The sequence below is a fragment of the Galeopterus variegatus genome, unplaced genomic scaffold, assembly GCF_000696425.1.
Source record: "Galeopterus variegatus unplaced genomic scaffold, G_variegatus-3.0.2 Scaffold26, whole genome shotgun sequence".
Taxonomy (NCBI): Eukaryota; Metazoa; Chordata; class Mammalia; order Dermoptera; family Cynocephalidae; genus Galeopterus; species Galeopterus variegatus.
In genome coordinates this window covers 53,585-73,730 of record NW_007726137.1, presented here as the reverse complement: position 1 = coordinate 73,730, position 20,146 = coordinate 53,585, and the positions used below count along the sequence as shown (strand labels likewise).

Sequence of the window (20,146 nt, the reverse complement as noted above, 5' to 3'; positions counted from 1 at the left end):
AGCTGCGCGAGGAGTGACAGCCCCCGCCCGCCCGCCCGCCTCCCCGGCCGCCCACGTCCACCTGTGCCCGCCTGCCCGCCGCCGCTGCGGCCTGCTTCCTGACGCTCACCTTGGCGTTGTGTTGGGTTTTCCCTTTTCAACATCATGCAGTTGTCTGGCTGGTTCTGGGGGGTGCGGGGCTGTTGCTCATCTGTGACACTTTGGAGGGGTGGCTTGTTCCCAGCCGTGGTCCCTCGTTCTCCCTGGCCTGTCAGGGCAGCTTGCCACACCTTGAGTAGCATCGTGGGCCACCACGGCTGTCCATGGAGCTGCCCAACCCGCCGCTGTTGGGAAAAGCTCTCCAAGCACAGAACCTCTGCAGTGAAGCCCCCTGAGGAGCAGACCCCTGGCCCACAGCCAGGCTGTGGCTCAGCCCTCAGTCCCTGGACGTGTGGCTTCTGGGCCAGCCGGCTGCTGCCCCGTGGGATGCCGAGCTGGCCGCAGCCCCGCTTTGCTCTGTGCATGCTGAGGACGTGGCCGGGCCGCAGCATGCCGCATGCCCGCAGCCTCCCCTGCCGCCCTGCCAGACCGGATCCTGAGACCGTGGCTGGTGAGCGCCCCCGCCCCGGCCCTGAGTAGCTGCGGGAGGGCCTGCTGCGCCCCCGGCCCTGCGCTCTGGAGGGGCCTGGACTCCAAGCGCCCACCGGCTTCTTCACTCCCGCTCTGCTTTGACACCACGTCGCCTTCCTCTTTCGGCCCCTTCCCTTCCCTCCCCTCCCCGGGCTTGGCTGATCGGGTCCTAACCCAGGTGGGATTCCCGTAGCAACCTGCCGCACCCCCATGGTGGGAGCCACCTCTCCCCATGCCCGTGGGAACACGGTGGCCTCTTCCAGACACCCCTGCTGGTGGGGTCTGCCCTGTGAACCGTACTGACCCAGGCCACCGCCCGGCACCGAGCCCACAGCTTCTCCCAGCCTGAACCCGCCCGTCTTCTAACCAGTTATCTAGACAGAATAGCACTCTGCATGACTCTAATCCTCGGGACAGAACGGTCGTTCGTACCCGGAGACACACATCTGTGTGGCGTTTGACTACACACTATTTCTGGCCCAGTGTGATGGGGGTGGGTGGCCGGGTGGGTGGAGGGTTTCACAGTTTGAAATCTGGAGGGAGACCCTGATTTAGCAAAATTTCTCACCAAAGAGCATTTCTGGGCTGTGAATAGTCCCCAGGCCACACACTTCCCAGCCGTGGCTTGCAGGGTGGGGCTGGGCAGGTCCCACAGCCTCAGGGAGGAGGGCTGGAGTAGGGGGCAGGGAGTGGGTCCCTCAGGCCTCTCCTTCCTGTGGTTGGCTGCCAGGGCTATCCTGGGTGTGGGTGGCCTACCAGAGGGGGGCAGAAAGTGGGGGTTGGGCACGCGGGCATGTCCAGCTTGAGGCCGGACCTGCTTTTGGTGGCCAGAGGGGCATTAGCACCCAGCTAGACCCCTTTGTGCAGGGGCTGGGGAGGGGGGCAGTGGCAGGCAGGACACACCACGGAGCTGGGTCCCAGGCACCAAGGCCACAGGCAGGACCTTGGAGGGGACGTTCTTAAAAAGGCCCTTCAGTCCATGGAGCACGCCCCGCTTCCGAGGGGCTTTTTGTCCTGTTAGCAGTTGAGGTACTTGCGGAATACTGTACAGACCCTGCTGTCCCTTGTACATTCCTCCCTGGTGGCGCCCGGTCCCTGCTTGGGGATGGGAGTTTTGTAGACTGTACAGAAATCGGCACCCTATTTTCTTGCAGCTCTCAGATTTTGTTTATCTGGATTATGTAGACAGACGTAAAGTGTTTTAGCAAAACAGAAAGCGACAGTCGTGCCTTTTTCCTCTTTCTGTTGGGTTTGGTTTCGGCTCGGGGCTGGTCTTAGTCGGTGTGGGCTGTGTTGGGGCTGCTGGCTGGTCTGAGGCCGGCAGGGCAGGAGAGGCAGGGCAGGGGCAAAGCGGGGTCAGTGTCGTGGGGATGTGTCTGGTGGGGGGATACCTTGGGGACGCTGCCTGCTTTCTTTGATCCTGTGCCTTTGGTGCCTCTGGTCCCTGGAGTGGGGAGCACATAGGGGTGGCTGTTGGAGCCCACCCAGTCCAGGGCAGAGCCTGGAGGCCTTGGGGCTGCCACTGTCTCCTTGATATTGACCTGGGGTGGGCTCACAACAGACCCCATTCCTGGGGGCTCAGGGGTCCTGAGGGCTGTGGTGTGGCCCTCTTCTGCTCTGGTGGCGTCTGTCTGCTGGCAAGGGATTCGGGTGGGTGGTGGGATGCTTGCTGGACTCCTGACCTTTCTTTGCTGCCAGGACTTGGTAGAAATGCCAGGAGGCTGTGGCAGGTGGACATGTGGGAATCCTGCTGTCAGGCTGCTGGGGTGGTGGGAGCATCAACGTGCACACCAGGCTGGGCTCAAGTTGCGCCCAGGACGGAGCCCTTGCTCGGCCAGTGTGCAGTCCCTGAAGGCCCCTGGGGGGCAGATCTCCCATCCCCCACCCCAGGCTGAAGGCTGGGCACGTGGTGGGTCCTCCCTCCAGTCTGGGAGCTCCCTGCTCTGCACATGTGCACTGATGTGAATTTTATACGTTTGTAGATATTACTTCTACCTCTGTGAAGCGCCCTCCTGGGGCCCTGCCGTCCTGTGTCTGGTGCAGCTTCCCCAAGTGCTGGCCCTGGACCCCCTCCCTGCTCCGCTGGCCTCCTGGCTGCCCCCTCGGGGCCTGGCCCTGTGCTTGGGGTTCCGGGGCTCCCAGGATCTCTGTTGTCCGTGTGTAAGCGCCTGTGTTTGCATTGGGGAGGGAGGGAGGCACAGTGTTCCACATGTCGTTGGATGTGCCTGCAGTGCAGAACTGACCGGCAGCTGCAGTTCCTCTGGACAGCCCAGTGCTTCCAAGTCCTGGTGGGTCGCTGGCTGGCCAGCCCCAGCTGACTCCCACTGCCCAGCTGTGGGTGTCTGCAGGTGGCTGGCCCCTGAGGAGAAGTGGGCAGGGTGTGACCCACATGTGCTGAGGCCACCTTGTGGTCCGGCCCTGGGAAGGGCTAGGGTGGGATGGGCTCCTAAGTATGGCGGGTGGAGCATCCGCAGCAAGGCAACAGCCCCTTCCCCCTGGGCCCAGCTTTGCTTACCACCCGTGTCTGCCCTGGGGCTGGACAGTGGTTGAGATGCTGCCCCCGGCGGGGAGGGGCCTGAGGGCTGTGCCCACCTGACCTGAGGGGTGGATAGCTGGCCCTGGGCGAAGGCTTGGGTTGGAGACCCTCTGGACAGCACACATGTAGCTGCAGAGTCTGGGGGCAGCCCCCTGTCCTGCTCTGGGCGTACTTCCTCAGAGAAGGTGACGAAAGTCCGAGGCCCTAGAGGGGACAGAGCCGGGACACCCTGAGGTGAGCTCCCCAGCTGTCCTGCAGGTGCATGGCAAGCTCCCTGGGCCACAGGGGCTTGGCTGTGGCCTCTGCGAAGCACAAGGCCTCTGCCACGCCTGCCCCCAGCTGCCCGGGCGTGGCCCTCACCCAAGCCTTCACTAGAGCCGGCTTCTGGAGCTGTGCCTGAGCCCAGGACCCAGGGAACTTGGGTTTCTGGTGTGTGGGGCTTCGTGGGGGCCACGTTCCTGTCACTGCCCTAGGGACAGCTGCACAGTTGCCCCCACGCTGAGGCGGCCACTGCCCCCTGCCCAGGACAGCACTGTCGCCAGGTCCCGTTGCCTCTTGACCTGTGGGGTGTGCTTGGGAGCTGCTTCCATGACTCAGCTCCTGGGCCGGTGGCTCTTTGGCTGATGTGTTTGGGGTTTGCGTTTTGGGCTGGGTGTGGGGCAGACCCTGGAACGTTTGCTCCCTGGTGCCACTGCGGCTGTGCTTGCAGGGGTGGCGTGAAGCCTGCTGAAGGGTGGGTAGCACAGCCACCCGGGCCAGGGGCATAGGAGGGTGAGCCCCAACACACTGTTGTTGGATGTACTTTTTTAACAGCAATAATTAGCCATTTTAAAGAAGGGGCGTACCCGCGTGTGTGCGCACAGGTGGCGTGTGCGCGCGCGGCAGGGGAGGGCGCCCCACGGGCAGGGCCTGCTGCTCTGGAGCTGCTCGCGGGCTTGAGCCGCTGGCCGCCCAGGCCCCGCACCTCCCGAGCTGGCCTGACCGTGAATGTGGCGCTGCTTGTGCTCCTCAGCCCCAGGGAGGACTCGGCAGTGCTGGAGGCCCCTCGAGGGGACACTCCGTGGTGGTGGGTTTCACCTCTTGTGGTTGTTCCTGAGCCCACAATGGGGGTGGGAAGCTGTCCTGAGACCCTAGGATGTGCCAAAACAGCCCCCAGGGGCGGGGGCAACGAGCCAAGTTCCGAGGAAACAGGCTGGGGGGCCCGGGGTGGGTCTGTGCTCCTCCGCCTGCATGGCCCGGATGCTGCTGTTTTTCAATAAAACCCGAGTTGAAGGAACCCGGCTCCAGTGCTTTCTTGAGGCACCTCCTGCCCTCTGGGCCAGGCAGGGCTGGCTTTCTGGAGACGCTGCCCTCACCTCCCAGCCCTCACCCCTGCTCCCGCTCCTCCCCTGGCCTGAGCTGCTCTGGCCTGTATTTGGCCAAGGGGGACCCTGGAGCAGGGGTGGCAGCCAGGAGTGGGGAGTGGGGCATTGGTGGCACTGTGGGGCTGAGAGTCCCTTCTCCCACCAGGCACAGAGCCCAGGCCTTCCAGGGTGCCGCCTGGGAAGGGGCGTCTGGCTCTGGTCCAGCCTGGCACTGGAGGCCTCCACAGCTCTGCACCCCTGAGAGGGGTGGGCACCTTGCCAGGCTGGGGGGTACCTGATTTGAAGGAGCAGGGGAGGGAACTGGGCTGGGATGCTCTGGCTGCCCCTTTGGGAGGTGGGTTGGTGGGTTGAGAAGGAGGCAGGGCTGCCTGGGGTTGGCTCTGCTGCTTGGCTCCCCCAGGGTCTCTTCCCCACTCCATACTTCTGTGCTGTAGCCCTGGGCACCCAAACTCCTGGCACACCTTTGGGCCCTACCTCATCCTCGCTCCCTGGTGGGGAGCCCCAGCCTGGCCAGGCCCACCAGGCCCCACTGCTGTTTCCTGGCTTTGGGACCTGGGTGCCTCCAAGGCTGAGACCTTTGGCTTCTGCGTGCTGGGGTCCCCCAAGGGCTGGAGTCCAGGTGCCTCTCTGGGGTCTGCAGCCCCTGCCAGGCTTCCTGGTCTTCCCAGGTCCTCTCATCGTCAGTGGTTATGTCCACTCCTACGCTGGTGGTCCCCTGCAGGTGGCTCCACTGCAGGCCTGGGCATCTGCTCACCTGGCACCTCGGAGGAACAGCCTGACTCTGAGGGATGGTGGGTGGTTTGGGGTCCAGGAGAGGGGCACCAGGGCAGACCAGGATGGGGAGCAGAGCCCATGTCTATAAGGGAGGGTGGTGCCTGGGGAAGGGGGTCTCAGTGAGGTGCAGGGGGACACAGACCCAGTGCGGGATGCCAGCCTCGGCACAGGGACCCTTGGAGCCTGGGGGTTCCCCTGCATGCAGACTCCTCTGTCCTGCCCCCTGGACGGAGCTCTGTAGCAGGGTTTCCTCTCCCTTCTTCCCTGCCCTCTCCATCCCATCCACCTGGGGCCCTCCCGGCACGGGAGCCTGTGGGAACTTGGCCTTTGCAAGTCCCTTCCTGGAGGGCACAGCAGGCTCTAGGGCTGCCCCATTCTCAGCCAGCGGGAGGGGAGTTGGACAAACTCTACCAGGGCTAAGGTAACAAACAGCAAAACCCGTCTCTGTGGACTTCTCAGTTGAAACTGCAGCCGGTGGATCTGGAAGCCTGAAGTAGAGCTGGGTCATTTATTTTAAAAACTGATGGCCCTCGTGCCCACCCCACACGCTTGATGTCGGTGTCCTCACGGTGTGGCCGCACCAGCTGCGTTTGCCACGGGGGAGAAACAAGGCCTGACCGGACGTCTGTTCCCAAGGCCAGTCCTTGGTCTTAAGTGAGAAGCTCTGTCCGAAGCCCAGGTGTGTGTGATGCCACCTCAAAGGCTCCGCTGGCCTGGCCCTGGTGGGTGAGGGTCACACATACACAGGGCAGGTGACCAGCACCACGGCTGGCCCTGGGGCCTGGCAGCAGTTCTGGGCCAGCTCTCTGGATTACTGGAATGTTCTGTCACACAGTGGTCAGGTCTGGCCACCCAGGATCCTGCACACACTGAAAATTGAAAAGATCTTGAAGCCATGTGGAAAACAAGCCATTTGGCCCAGTGTGAGCACCGCCCCCCTGGGGAAAAGCTGGGCCCAGATGCTCCCCGGAGCCCTGGGGACAGGTGGCACGGGTGTGGACGCCGTCCCACTGGCTGCACCAGCACGGGCATGCATTACCTGTCCAGTAGCTGTTTGCTGAATAAACAAAGGGACTAAGGAGCGACTCTCCAGAGCCCCCAGACCATGACACTGAGGCAGGGGGCCTCCAGAGAGATGAGGCCTGGAGCAGTGGGGACATAACAGAAGCAGAGTGTGTGAGGCAGTCAGCATTTTAAAAAGCAAAGGTGTAGGCAGGCCTGGGAGGTGTCCCACTGCTCGGACCCCTGGCTGCTCACGCACTCACCCCCAGAAAGGTGCTGCAGGGGTCGACCCCTCAGATGAGCATGAGGAAGGGGCTGAGGCCCCCAGGGGTTGGGGGGTCTGGGAGCAGGACCCCAGGAGCACATTCCCAGGGCCTGCCAAGAGGCAGGGAGCAGTGGTGCAAGGTGGGGACCCGGCTGAAATCCCGGCTGGTGCACTTAAGAGCCATGTGATTGCTCAGTGCCTCAGTTTCCCCATATGTAAAGGGTGGTCATGTTGACGCCTCTGTCACAGGTTCCTGCAAGGTGGGGAGGTGGGTTGGTGGGTCAGTGGGTCACGGGTGTCCTATAGGCTGGCAGCGAGGCCCCGCAGAGTCTGTAAGAGTTACTCCCAGAGCAGATGTGGTGGGGGAGGCAGCCTCTGTGCAGTTACTGGTCACCAGCCTGCAGGAGGCTCACTGGAGAGCCCACAGGGTCTGAGAGCATGTGATTCCAGAGACACCGACAACCTGGCTCATGCACGGTGGCCCCCAGTCGGGGCCATGGCTGCAGAGGCCATGGGAGCTAGCATTGAGGACGCCGTGGGGCCTCTGGGCTGCTGGGTGGGGGGTGGGGTCCACGCTGCTGCTCAAGGGAGCCTCCCCCCAGCCCCTGCCAAGCTCCATGAGAGAAGCTGGGAGCCCTTCCCGGCCCAGGCTGTGTCGGGGCCACCCCAATTTGGGGCACTCAGCCCTGTGTCTGGCCAGATGGCTGGAGGCTGTGTTTCCCACACTCAGGAAGAATTCACTCAGACAAGGAGGAGGCAGCTTCGCATAGGCATTTACTCTCAGGACTCCAGGAAGCCCCAACTCCAAGGGGTTAATGTGGCCCCGCACTGAGTCCTGGAGCCAGTTCAAAGCTGGTGACCTTGGGGAAGGCCACACAGTGGGCTGGTGGAAACCGGTTCTCTACCCCCACTGTTGCCTGGGGCTACGAACAAAATGAAGGCGAAAAATGCACACACAGAGGGTGGGTGCCAACGAGGGGCCCAGAAGTGGCCGGGCTGTTGCTGGGAGACTCAGTGCGAGTTGGTCCAAGTGGAGGGCCCAGGGCCTGCTGCAGTGGCGCCAGGTGTCCCCACGAGCGGCCGGCACTCAAGCTCACCTTTAGGGGCACCTGTGGACAGTGGCCAGTGTTGAGCCCCAGGCCTGGGCCAGCCATCTCCAGCCACCTCCCAGGCCTGTGTGCAGGTGGATGGGGCCACAGGTGCACACACACCTGAGGCACACAGACACAGCCACAAAGCAGACGCGTGCTCACTGCACATGCACATGCGCACTTGCCCAGTGACAGGCTCACACCATACCACCTCCCAGTCAAGACACCTGACCTTGGCCGCGGCCCCCAACTGCCGGGGCCTCTATGCAGTGAGCAGGCCTACTGTAGGGCCTTCCAGGCAAGGTGCCCTTGGGTGGGTGAGGTGTGTCCTGGGGTAACCTGTATTTGCCACCTCAGGGCCTGCTCCTGGGGCATTTGGCCAGCTCTGAGAGGTGCCAGTGAGGGTGTGTGTGCCCTCCCTGAGGTCCCTGATCCTGAGTGAGCTCTTTTCCAAGCCCTGGGATCAAGTCTCAACAGCTCCCCTTGACAGGAAGTGAGAGGCCTGGCCCCAAGCTACAGCTCCTGGCTCTGCAGCCTCCTGCCACCCGAAGAGTTCCTACTGGCGGGTGGGGTGGGCTGGGGTGGGGCTTCCAGGGACTGCAGGCCACCGAGTGCAGAGTGAAGGGAGAGTAACGGCGCCATGTGTATGCAGCAGCGCTGGGAGCACTGAGCAGCAGCCACATCCCACGGGGAGGGGAAGAGTGAGAGGGGACAGAGCCTTTCCCGAAATGCCATTGGTAAGGGCCAGCCAGCCCCTCCTGCAGCCCTTCTCAGGTGGCTTCGCGTGCTGGGGACATGTTTCTGGCCCCCACCTGAGCAGGCTGTGTGGGTTTAGGGACTCCCACCTCCTTGTCACTCCTCCATTGTCCCCACCGCCCTGGAGGAGACTGCTCAAATGTCCCAAAGTCTGTTCTTGCTTTGGACCCAGGCCACCTTGAGAGGTGACCAGCCAGGAGCTGGGGCTGGGAGCAGGTATGGGCATGCCTAGTGGTGCACCCACACCCCTGTGGGGTGAGCCTCAAAGACGGTGGGCTCGGCGGTCGAGTGGGGAGGGTCCCCAGCTGATGGGAGCAGCCAAAGATGCCCCTTGTGGCTTCTCACTGGGCAGATGACCAAGCCACTCTGCAGGTACTGGCTCCTTGGCAGGAGAGCGGTGGGGGGCCAGGCAGTGGTCTTGGGGCTCAGGTGTTGGGCAGGGCTGGGGGCCGTGCCCTGGTCCTTGCCCTCCTGCCCCTTGGGGAGCTGGACTCTCCTCTCCCTCCCTGGACAGCCTCTGGCCGTAGAGCTGCAGTTGGGGGAGGCTGGCTGGGGCTGTGTCCCTCCCCTACTCACCTGCAGCTGCAGCTCCAAAGCCCGCACCTGCTGCAAGGACTCCATGGTGCCCCTGACAAGGGCTGGAAAAGGAAAAGAGAGCAGAGGTGGGGCTGAGACCTTCCAGCCCAGGTCCTGACCCAGCCCCCAAGCTCCTTGATTGTTTCCTGTGTCCACAGGGTCACTGAACCAGTTAGTTGGTCTGGGGGCCTTGATCTGGCCATGGCTGTAGCCCAGGATGCTGTGTGCAGGCTCCTCACGTAGCCTGTGGTCGCTCTGCTGGCCCAGCCATGATGCTGGGCAGTGGCCCCTGCCCTTCACCCCTTGGCCTCAGCAAACCCCAGACAGGGGCTGGGCCAGGGAGGTGGGGCAGGCGCCATGCTTCCAGCTCTGTCCAGCGGGCTCTAGAGCTGGGAGGAAGGAGGTGGCAGCCTGGGCACGCAGAGGCCCCGTGATCCCTGCGGCTCTGGGTGAAGTGTAATGTAACGGTCAAGCCCATGAGGGCAGCCTCATGGCACTAGCTGCTATGGGCCTCCATGGGGCAGTGGAGCTCTGCCCTGGGGAGGGCCAGCATTCCTCACAGAACCCCTTTGATAAACACAAGTATTCCATTCTGTCCTTGTACATATGTGACACTTCAATGCAGAGGCCGTGATAGAAATACCCAGGCAGTGGCTGGATGCTGCCTTTTTTTTCCAGCCCCGGGCCCATGGGGTCAGGGTCTTCCGTGGGGAACTGGTCCCTGATGTGCCCCAAGTGGAGCCAGCAGCTGCCCAAGGGCCAAGTACCCGATCTCCGTGGGCCTCAGTGTCCTCAATGCAGCACAGAGGCACTAGAGGGGGCAGGAGTGTGGGGAGTGGGTCACTGTGGCTGTGTGGCTGCCAGGACAGGCAGGGGCAGAGGACAACATCCCCTCCTGGAGCTCTGAGAGTGTCCAGGAGCTTCTTAAGTGAGGGCTGGATGACAGGGTGGTCCAAGCTGGAACCTCGGTTTCCTCAAGCCTGCTGGGGCCATGCTGGGCGTGCAGAGAAGCCAGCCTCTCTCCTGTGCCCGGTGAGACAGTGCTGTTGGCTGAATGAGTGACCTCAACTAACCGCTGCACAGAGAGGGTGCTGCCCAGCCTCGTGAAGGCAGGCGGGGCCTTGGTGGCAGCTGTAGCTACAGACATCTGGCAGGCATGTCCTGACCGCCCAGCCCCTCAGAGGTGGCACAGGCCCCGCCTGACACCCAGTTCACCTGCCCTCGCCGTCCCCAGCCCCACCTGCCTTCGCCTACCTTGGGAGCTGCCCGGCCAGCTGGAGGGAGCTGCTCCGGAGAACAAGGGGGTTTAGGAACTTTCTCTTTCCTTTTTTAGCCGTGGTTATGTAGGGTGGGTTTGTTTCAGGTCTGTTATTTGCAAATGGGACTTGTTTTTCAAGAAGTGGGCCTGTCTAAGATGGAGGCTGCTCAGTGGGCGCTGAGGATCAGAGCCTCACAAAGACCCTGGCAGGGGGGCACAGTGACTTGTCACATGGGAGTTGGTGACCAGGCCGGCTTCAAGCCCTGCAGTCCACCCATGTGCCCCCTCCCAGCCCCGCAAGGCAGTGAGGTGCACCCCGTGTGGCTCCTGTTCTCACCCTTACCAGCAAGGACAGAATCGAAGCCTCCATGGGGCAGTGGCTGGGTATTACTGTTGGGGGGGTCCTGGCCCTCCGTAAGGAGAGGGGGACAGGTGGTCACTGACTTCAAAGAGTCCCTCAGGCTGACAGCTGGTGGGACACTCCCTGGCTGGTCCATGGGCTGTGGTGGCTCAGCTGCTATGGGGCAGGGCAGGGCCCAGGCCTGGAGTCTGCACTGAGCCTGGGCATCCCATGACCTCAGACCCTCCACAAGAACATCCCCCACCAGCTCTACAGTCTGGTCCCTGGTCAGCCTGATGGCTCCAGTGCCCACACCCTTTCCAGACCCCCCGATGTCAAGGCGATGGCAGTGTTCTGGGAGCTCCATAGCTGCTCTAGAGCGCATAGTGCTCTCTGGGGGCTGCTGGCCGAGGGCGGGGTCTGCCTGGGCCTTTCAAGGGTCCCCCAAACCAGGCTGGCCCCTCTGTGTGCCAGGGTCTAGGGGATATGTGCGGCATGAGGCAGGCAAGGGGTCATGAAGGGGTAGACAGAGGGGAGCTGCTTCCTTGGGGGTCTCAAGGGGACATCAACTCTCCTTTAAATTATTTGTAAAATAAAAGCAACCCTGGGCTCACCTGCAAACTCTGTGATCTGTGAGTCTTCTACCTCAAACAGCAGCTCGTCATGAATTTGGGCAACCAACCTGGCGGGGAGGGAGGGCATCAGCCAGTGAGGCAAGATCCCAAGTCTGTGCGGGGAGGGAGGGTGTGGGGGCGCTGCAGATGTGGGGCTCAGCCTCCAAGGTTCCTGGGAGGTGGTTCTGGCACTGGGTGCCCGAGAGAATGTGGCTTCATGGGGCATGGGCTGGACCCAGCCGTGGCCACTGCTGCCTGGGGTCACCCTGCTGTCAGCAAGACAGCTCCCAGGAGCCGGGAGCAGAGGCCAGCCAGGAGCAGATGCACGCTCTGCAGAGGGGCTGGCGGCCCTTGTCCACCCACCTGGGGAGGCTGCCGAGGGCAGGAGTAGCTGCTAGGGTGGTGGGAGGAGGCCCGGCATGGATTTAAGGGGAGGTGCAGGGCCTGCTGTGAGGCAGGGTGAAGACAAGTCTGGAATGTCGAGGCCCTGGAGAGGCTGGGAGCCCCCCCTCCATGCTGAATACCAGCTTAGGTAGAGGTGATGGGAGGGGCAATGCCTTGAAAAATTTACTTTTGAAGTCAAAGAAATGAATACTTAACAAAATTTGGAAAATAAATCAAAATTCAAAAGTGCATAACAAAGAATCTTCTGAGTCCTCCCCCACCAACCACAATGGGCATCTGGGATAGCCCAGCTAGGAATGGACATGCGCCTTTTCCTGGCAGGGGGCCTTTGTAGGGAGGCAGCCAGTCATGGGCCCCTGAGTCCCCAGGGCAGGAGAGGGGCTGGGGTGCTCAGCTCCCTGCGCTACAGGCTGCAGCTCCAGGGCTGCTTTGTCCTGATGAGGGCTCCCCGCCAGCCCTGGCTAGGCCCCACCCTTTATCAGCTATCCTGCAGGAAGCCCCAAAGGCTCCTTCCAGGGGTTTCAGGAGGGAGGGGAAGCAGGAACAGACCAAGGGAAGAGATGGGGGAAATACACTGCTAGGGCAGGGGTCTCCCGGGCAGGGGGACAGGTGGTGTGTGCACAGGGTGTGGGATAGAGTGATGCTGACCACACAGAACACACCTAAGCTGGATTTAGCCAGCAGGCCCTGACTGCCCATGCTCATTAGAAGGTGAGATCTGAGTGCCTTATGTGCCTCAGGCAAATGATGCCTCAGAATCTTCAGGAACATGAGGCCTTGGCCAAGGGGCTGCAGACCCCAGACCCAGTGCCAGCCCCTCCCATGAGGTGGACAAGAGTGGCCTGCCCTGCACTCTCAGGGAGGGAAGTGTGGTGACTCCCAGCATGGTCAGGAGGGCTGCAGTCCCCTGGGAAGAGGCGTGTTGAGGATCCTGAGTACTCTGCCCTCAGTGTGACCTTGGCTGTGTCTCCTGGGTGGGGCTTTCGAGGGCAGAGGTCACGTCCCCTTCCCCACCTGCCCGGGCCCTCACATGGGGGCTGCACTTGTGATGAGGCAGTGGTCCTGGGGTGTAGTGGTGAGCCCTGGATGGGTGTGGGGAGCAGCCTTGCACATCCCAGGAGAAGACATGGACTCTGTAGCAAAGGTCTGTAGTGGCTGCCCCAACCAATCTTCCTCTGTCTTCACGTCAGCCCCTTTGTTGTTGGGTGGGGTGGAGACGGGGCTGTGTCCAGCTACACACAGCACTTCCTAGGCTCTCTGTCAGGTTCGTTGGCCGGGGAGGTGTGAACCCTCCAACTTCCAGGAAGGTTCTTTAAAGGTCTGACTTGCCAGGGGGCAGGTGCTCTTTTGACCATCACTACTTTCTCCTTTTGCCTGGAAGGTGATGTGATGGCTGGAGCAGCTATCTCCATTATGGCACCAAGAGGGAAAGGGCCAAAGGGCCAGACAGACGTTGGTCCTGCTGCCCTTGACCTCTGAGACAAGATCAGCAACCACTGCACTCTGAACTTCTCATGATGGGGGAGAAATCCACCTTTAGGAGCCTGAGCTACTGTAGCTGTGCCTGTGTAACTAGTGGCCATGCAGATCCTAATAGGTGTGCACTACAGGATGTTATGCTGTGCACACCAGGCAGCCTCCAGTCGCCCTGGGTTTTCTCATGGTTTCCTGATTAGTTCCTGAAATCCATGCAACCTGCTCATTTCCACTGTTCCTGCTGGGTAAACTCTGGATTCTCGTGTGGTCTGAATGAAGACCATAAGCAGTGGAGCACACGCCCCCCACATGGGCTGCCCCCGGAGGCGTGCCTATTTTTTGTGCAGCCTCTGGCTGAGGCCTTTAGCAGTAGCCTGCCAGATACCAGATCAGGGTGAACCAGGACAGTGGAGACGAGGCTGGCAGCATCAGCATGCACCTTCCTAAAGGATCTTCAACGGCTCTGGCAGAGGTTTTGGCTCCCAAGGGGACTGACTTTTCAAATGGGCAGCAACCTCAGAAAAGGCACTTGTAACTTTTTCCAGATTTAGCAGAAACAGTTTTCACACGTCTTGAAATTCCATTGTGAAGTCCTGGGCTGCTGGGGTGGCAAGAACCCTAAAGAGCAGGTGTGACTGTTAGTCACACTCCACGCACATAGCCACAGAGACATTTCCATATTTCTAACTGGAAACTGGGGCACAGAAAACAAGGAGAAATGGAGGTGTCTCAGTGCGAGGCACTGAAGACAGGTTCTGAGGTCCTGTGGAGCTCCTGGGAAGGGAGATAACTGCTGATTTGACCTCTCGTCCCTGCTCCTGAGAGGGGCCGGCTCTGGGTGAACCTGGACATGCTGCATTGCGCTCTGCAGCTTGGTTTCCCCTTCTCTACACACAGGTGTTGGAGCCAAGGATCTCTGAAGATTCCTTCCAGCTCCAACATGTTCTGAAATCCAAACAGGCCTTTTCACGCAGGGCCATGTCAGAGGACAGGAAGGGGAGCTGAGCTGCCCGGCACCCAGGCCTGCGAATGCGGCGACTGCACCAACGGCGGTGGGGCCGGGCTCGGAAGCGCAGCCCGGTCTGTCTGCTCTGGGCACAACCTCTCGGTCTTTTCAGGATCTGGACTGGGAGGTGCGAGTGGATGCCATTTCCTTGTCCCAGGCACCATGGGCGGCGAATGGAGACTGTGTGTGGTCCCTGCCCCACGGCGCCCGATCCCCTCAGGGTAATCGCATTCCTCTCACGCTAGTTCAGGTGAAGATATGTCACACTCAGCCCAAGTCCGCCCCTCCCAGACACCATCCAAAGCTGTTCACTTACCCCCAGAAGAACAAACCAAGTCTACAGGACACAATATGGAGTGCCCAGTATTCCACACGAACCTTTGTTTTCTTCTAAAACATGCAGGGCATTTTGTTATGAACAGTGTTTCCTAATGACAACAAAGGGCTGATGATAGAAAAATGACCAGCAGGCTGTTAAATTCCTGAATAAGAGTTGTTCGTGCTCAGCTTTCAGCAGGACTCAGTCACCAACACAGACAGGCCCGTCTTCATGTGCTGACTTCTTCATCAGTTCCACAGAAAGTGAGCGCGAGTCAGCTCTTCTAGTCTGGTGGCATCACAGACACAGAACAGCTGCTGGGCTTTCAGATCCTGCCCAGAAGGGAAACTAGCAAGGCCACTCATACCCTGTGGAAACTGGAATTTACCCTGCAGGGACGGTGAGGCGAGCAGGGCGTGTGGGTTTCGGGAACCAGTCGGGAAACCATGAGAGAAGCCTGGGCACCTGGAGGCTGCCTGGTGCTGGCTGCATGCACGTGCCATGCTTGTGCGTGGAGGAGGGCATGCACGGCAGCAAGAGGCAGCAGGAGAAACTGAGCAGAGTGCCTGGCATCCTGCTCCTGCCTCTTGACCACCCCAGTTACTGCAGAGAACAGAGCTGGAAGCCTAGAGGCCCACGTAGGCATCAGCAGGGTCACTGGGGCCGGGCTGAGACCCTCCTCCCAGACCCCTGGGATGACCGTCGGAGGTGCTGCTTCTCCTCAGGGCTCCAAGATGACCGTGGGCCAGGGGAATGCCTGGTGCTGGCCTATACAGGGGGTGGCCAACAGGGGCCCACTTTGCCAGGTGCCCTGCAGGCCTTGGGACAGGACCCTCACCTGGCACACATTTCATACAAAGTTGCTGAAATTACCAAAAGAACATAGGCTCAAAAGTCAAAAGAACAGGAGGAAAATTTTGAAGAAATAAAGGAGACAGTTTTTTAAAGATGAAACATCTCTGATAAGGAAAAAATCATGCGTTGAGAACATACAATCATATCTGAAGCCAAGAGAGAACTATGAGCTCAGCTGGCAAAGGGTGGCCACAGGCAGGCAGATCCCTGCACCCCACAGGCAGGGTGCCGTGGGGGCTGTGTCACAGGGGCCGGGAGACTGCTTCACATTTTATAACCTACAGAAGCGGTCCCCGACCTGCATAGGCTTCCCTTCTAGGGGTGGAGATGCTGACCCACCTGCGTGGAGCCCATCTCCATGAAGAGCTTGAGGATCCTCAGGGTGGAAGCAGAAGGAGCCAGACGCTTTTGGGGACTGACATGATCCCTTCTTTGAGGAGCTGATCTAGGTTAGGTACCAGGAAGTGTCCTGGGGTTCTTGGGGAGAATCCATCCCCGACAAGGAGGGCAGGCATTGGGGCTGCTACCTGCAGCCCACGCCAGGGCCTCCGTCAACCAGGAGGAGGTGGCCAGGTGAGGGCGCCTTGTTTCCTCACCACCAGAGCACTCAGGCATGTGCCCAAGGAGCACCTGAGGCAGAGACAGAGATGGAGGCAACCATGTGGGGCCCCCACCATAAAGGAAGCTCCTGAATGTTGGCTCTGGGCACAGGGACTGCAGCAGTAGGAACTGGGTTCCTGGCACTGCCTGGCGTTGGTGGCAGCAACCAGAGGGGCGTGGGGTGGGGACAGTGTGGAATCCCCAGTGTCCTGTCCGAGGGGCTGTGGGTCCCCTTCAGATGAGCCTAAGGAAGAGGGGCCTGGGGAGACAGCATGTCTGTCCTGAGAGACCTCACTGTGCCCCAAGCTGGTGAATGGCCGACTGCTACCTGCACTCTCACTGTGAGCAGGCCCCCTGCCCCTGCCCAGGGTGAGAGCCTCGGAGGAGCTCAGGCTAAGGGGGACCCTTGCTTGGTGGTGGGTGAGCATCAGAATCAAGACCCCATGGATGGGAAGTGGCGGGCCAGTGCAGAGCATGTCCTCACAGAGCAGTCAGCTTTCCACCCTGGGTGTGGGATAGGCCGGCCGGCAGGCCGACTGGCACACTGACCTGGCTGTCGAGGTGGGGGAAGAGGCCACTGCAGCGAAGATGCGGACCATGGCGAGCTTGCAGAGGTCGGCGGCCGAGCCTGGGGGACACCAAGGCCTCTGCATCAGGGCCCTGTGGTGCATGGCGCATGCTCAGTGCACAGAGCCTCTTACCATAGCTCCCACAGCTCCTCTGTGCAGGGACTTGCTTTGAGCCACTTGGCTGCTATGGCTAAAGATGACCATAAGTTTTTGTAACTGGAGGCAACAGTGCCAGCTGCCTCTTGCCACTGAGGGCTGCAGGACACCACAGGGCGCTGGGTTTTGGATGCCTGTTCCTGAGGCCCTGCATGCCTGGCACGGGGATGTCGGAGGGGCCCCAGGTCAAGCACTGGGGGGCTGAGCTCCAGGTATGGCCCACCTCCTGAAGCCTTGGTTTCCTACTTGTAGATATGGGACAGCATTGCTCTCCCGGCTCTTGGGGGAAGCACCATAACTATAAAGATGACCATTTACCGAGCACCTGCCACAAGCAGGTGTGATTTCAACCGCCTCCTGACAGCGATTGCCAAACAGGACAGGCAAGGCCATGGAGCTCCTGAGGGAGGTTTGCTGGAAACAGGAAATGCCACCCACACTGCAGCTGCTAATTCCCCAGAAGCAGGTGGACACAGAACTACAGGGCAAGGGGCTCTGGGTACCTTGCACCACGAAGTTCACCGCCTGCCGCTCTGCTTGGGCCCGGAGCTGCTGGTCCTGTGCCCGGATCTTCGGCAGAGGTCTCCTTCTGCCCATGATAGATGTCACAGAGCCTGCATTACTCGAAGAAAAAGCAGATGAGAGACAGGAAGACAGAGGCAGTGCAGGGGGCTCGGCTTCTGTGGGTGGGTCCAGGACCCCAGAAGGGCCCCCAGCTGCAGCTGACTCTGAGCTCCCCTAGGGGCTGCCTGTCTGTCAAGAGGGCAGGTGGGTTCTGTGGAGGGAAAGAGCCCGGTGGCAGGATGGCCTCTGTGCACCAGGGGCATTCTGCACTCCTCTCTGACTTATAGCTGCACTTGGATCTGACATAGGACGGGGAGGGCAGCTCCTGTACTGCACGTTGTTCCCAGCCAGGTGTGGATGATGGCGCTGGAATGGTGGAGAGACGCCTCAGCCCACACCCCAGTCAGTGAGGGCTGGGTGTCGGTCAGAGCCACATCCCTGAGCCAGGCAGGCCCAGGTCTCATGGGGCCTGAAGCTTGTCCCACTTTGGGGGCTCTCCTGAAGAAAATGGACACAAACGTGATATGTTGGCTATGTATACTCCCTCCAGTGAGGACTTCTGCTTTAACCGGATGTTGGTGAGAAGTAAATCTTTGACTTAAAATTGTATCCATGTGAGGATTGAAGAATTCCCCAGAGGCATAATAATCGTAAAAGTGAGACAGTGCTGAGTACCTATCATGTGCCAGGAAACATGTAAAGTCCCCTCACAGTAACTGGCAGTGAGGGCAAGGGGGAGCCCATGCTCCTGACTTGCAGCATTTCAGCTCCTGCAGCTTTGCCGTCTAGTGATTTCTGACCGGCTACTGGGCATTATGCGTCTGTTACTGAGGGCTGGGGTTTCCTGTCTTTTTTTCAAGAATGTTTCAGCAGATCATCTTGATCCTTTTGAGGTTTTTGAGTTGTTAGGATGGGTTAGGAGTAGCCTTTAATCTAGGGCTAGTTTAGACCCACCTCTAGGGTGTGACCCTTCTGAGGTCTCTACTGAATGTCCCAGGTGTCCACCAAGGACTCTCCACTCTGGACGGTCACACTGCAAACACCTCCCTGCTCTGTGTGAATGTGAATCATCCAGCAGTTCTGCTCAGTCCTGTGGAGTTTCATTCTTGCACGTCTATCTTAGTATCCAGAGACAGACATGGGGGAACCCTTTGAAGACATGTGGAACTTGATCTCTGCTGATGCCAGGGGCACAAGCTCCTCATTCTCCTGCAGTTCACAACCCAGTGGAGACAGAGAACCCACAAAGCAGCAAGTATGTTCAGGCAACAGGAAGACTGCCATCCTGGGTGTGCAAGGAACGAACAGGGCGCTGAGTCAGGAGCAGCAGAGGGAGGCCTCTGGGCAACAGCCTCACTGAGGAGATGACTGGAGGCGAGCCATGAAAGGTCAGGAAGGGCCAGGGGAGGTGCCTGGCATGGGAGGTAGGGAGAGCTGGGGAAACAGGGCAAGCCCAGACCATGTATGACGCTCCACACAGACAGAGCCTGGGTTTTGTCTTTCAAAAGTTATTCTGGTGGCAGCGTGGAAAAGAGATTGCAAGGAAACACTGAAGCCAGAGCCACCGCCTGGGGATGGGCTAGAAGCAATGGAGGTGTTTGCTCAGTGGCTGAGGTAGGAAGGAGGGAGAATGATGGGTAGGAGACGTCAGGGAGGGAAGGAGATGCCCGGGAGGTGGGGTCTCAGACACCTTTCCAGTGGCCGATCCCTCAGGTGTTGGTGCTGCTGTCACACAGGGACTTGCTGCCCTGGGGTGGGCCCTGGGAGAGGCCCTGCAACGTGCTTGCACGGTCATATGTTTTGTAAATTTTCGACTGCCGACTGTTCCTCCCAGCTACCTCCACACGCTCCTTCCTGCGCCATTTCTGGCATCAGCGCAGGGGAAGCTGAGTTGGCAGCTCATTTAGAGCAATTTCCATGCTGGCACACCTGTGGTTCACGGTGCCTCTGCGTAGGGTGGAGGGCGCTGCCATTCTGGCGTAGAAATAGCTCATGCTGCTGAGTGCTGGGGTGTGTTGTCTACACACGTAGGCTCTCAGCAAATGTTTGTGGATGAATTTAATGATTGGTCTAATATTTTTTTATAATATCTGCCCAGAAGTGTAATTTTGGGTCAAAGCGCATGTGTACTTCTTCTTTGAATACATAACACCCCATGTCCCTCAAGACAGTCCAGTCAAGGAAGGGAGGCAGCAGGACAGGGCACTGCTCTGGGCCAAGCTCACTGTCCCCCGTTAGCTGTGTGAACTTGGGAAGCTACTGCACCTCTTAGTGACTCATTTTCTTCTTCTGTAAAATGGAGATAACAATATTACCCACTTCTTAGAGTTGCAGTGAGGATGACATGAATCGGTTTATGGAAAGCATTTAAAATCATGCCTGGCATACAGTTGGTGCTACACACGTGAGCAGACAGGAGCTGAGTGCGGGACTGAGTTCCGAGTGTGTGGCGGGCACACACGGGCTCGTGTAGGGCAGCCACAGACAGGCTGTAAGTGCCTATCCACTGTCAGGCCAGGGGGGCCTGTGGTAGGACTGATGGAACTTATGGGGTTGTGCATGGGCTCCATAGTGAAAGTCACCAGTGAGTCACTGGGAGAGATGCAAGGACAGGGAGCTGCCGTGGCCCGTGCAGATATCACCTGTTCCCTGCGGGAACAGGCTAGAGCTGGTTTAGGAACGCTGGTCCTGCCTGGGCCAACTCTCTGGCTAATTTTTATTTTTTACTCCCTAGCAAGTGTAAAATTTTGTGAATGCTCTCTCTGTACCTATTATTAACTCTCTGTTTTGCTGTTTACTTTGTTAATTTCTTCTCTTCATTTGCTTCCTTCTTTAATTTACTCTGCTGCTCTTTTCCAAATTTCTTGTGTTGAATATAATTCATTTATATCCACAAATTTCTCTTTCATTTCTTTTAAAAATACTCTTTTAAAGTATTTCTTTACTTCTAAGTAAAGCATCAGCTTGGCCAAGTCCACAGTTTTTTTTTTTTTTTTTTTTTTTTTTTTTTT

General features: G+C 59.5%; 1 protein-coding gene across 1 annotated transcript in view; it reads right to left on the bottom strand.

The window, feature by feature from the left end:
* Positions 1-7,287: 7,287 nt before the first annotated feature.
* POLN (polymerase (DNA directed) nu) overlaps positions 7,288-20,146 on the bottom strand; it is a gene marked incomplete at its 5' end in the record, with an annotated part of 46,689 nt that continues 33,830 nt past the window's right edge. Inside the window, 7 exon segments of the mRNA XM_008569468.1 lie at positions 7,288-7,337; positions 7,340-7,592; positions 7,594-7,659; positions 8,974-9,035; positions 11,186-11,253; positions 16,396-16,474; positions 17,075-17,185. Coding sequence (XP_008567690.1) covers positions 7,288-7,337; positions 7,340-7,592; positions 7,594-7,659; positions 8,974-9,035; positions 11,186-11,253; positions 16,396-16,474; positions 17,075-17,185 — 689 coding nt within the window.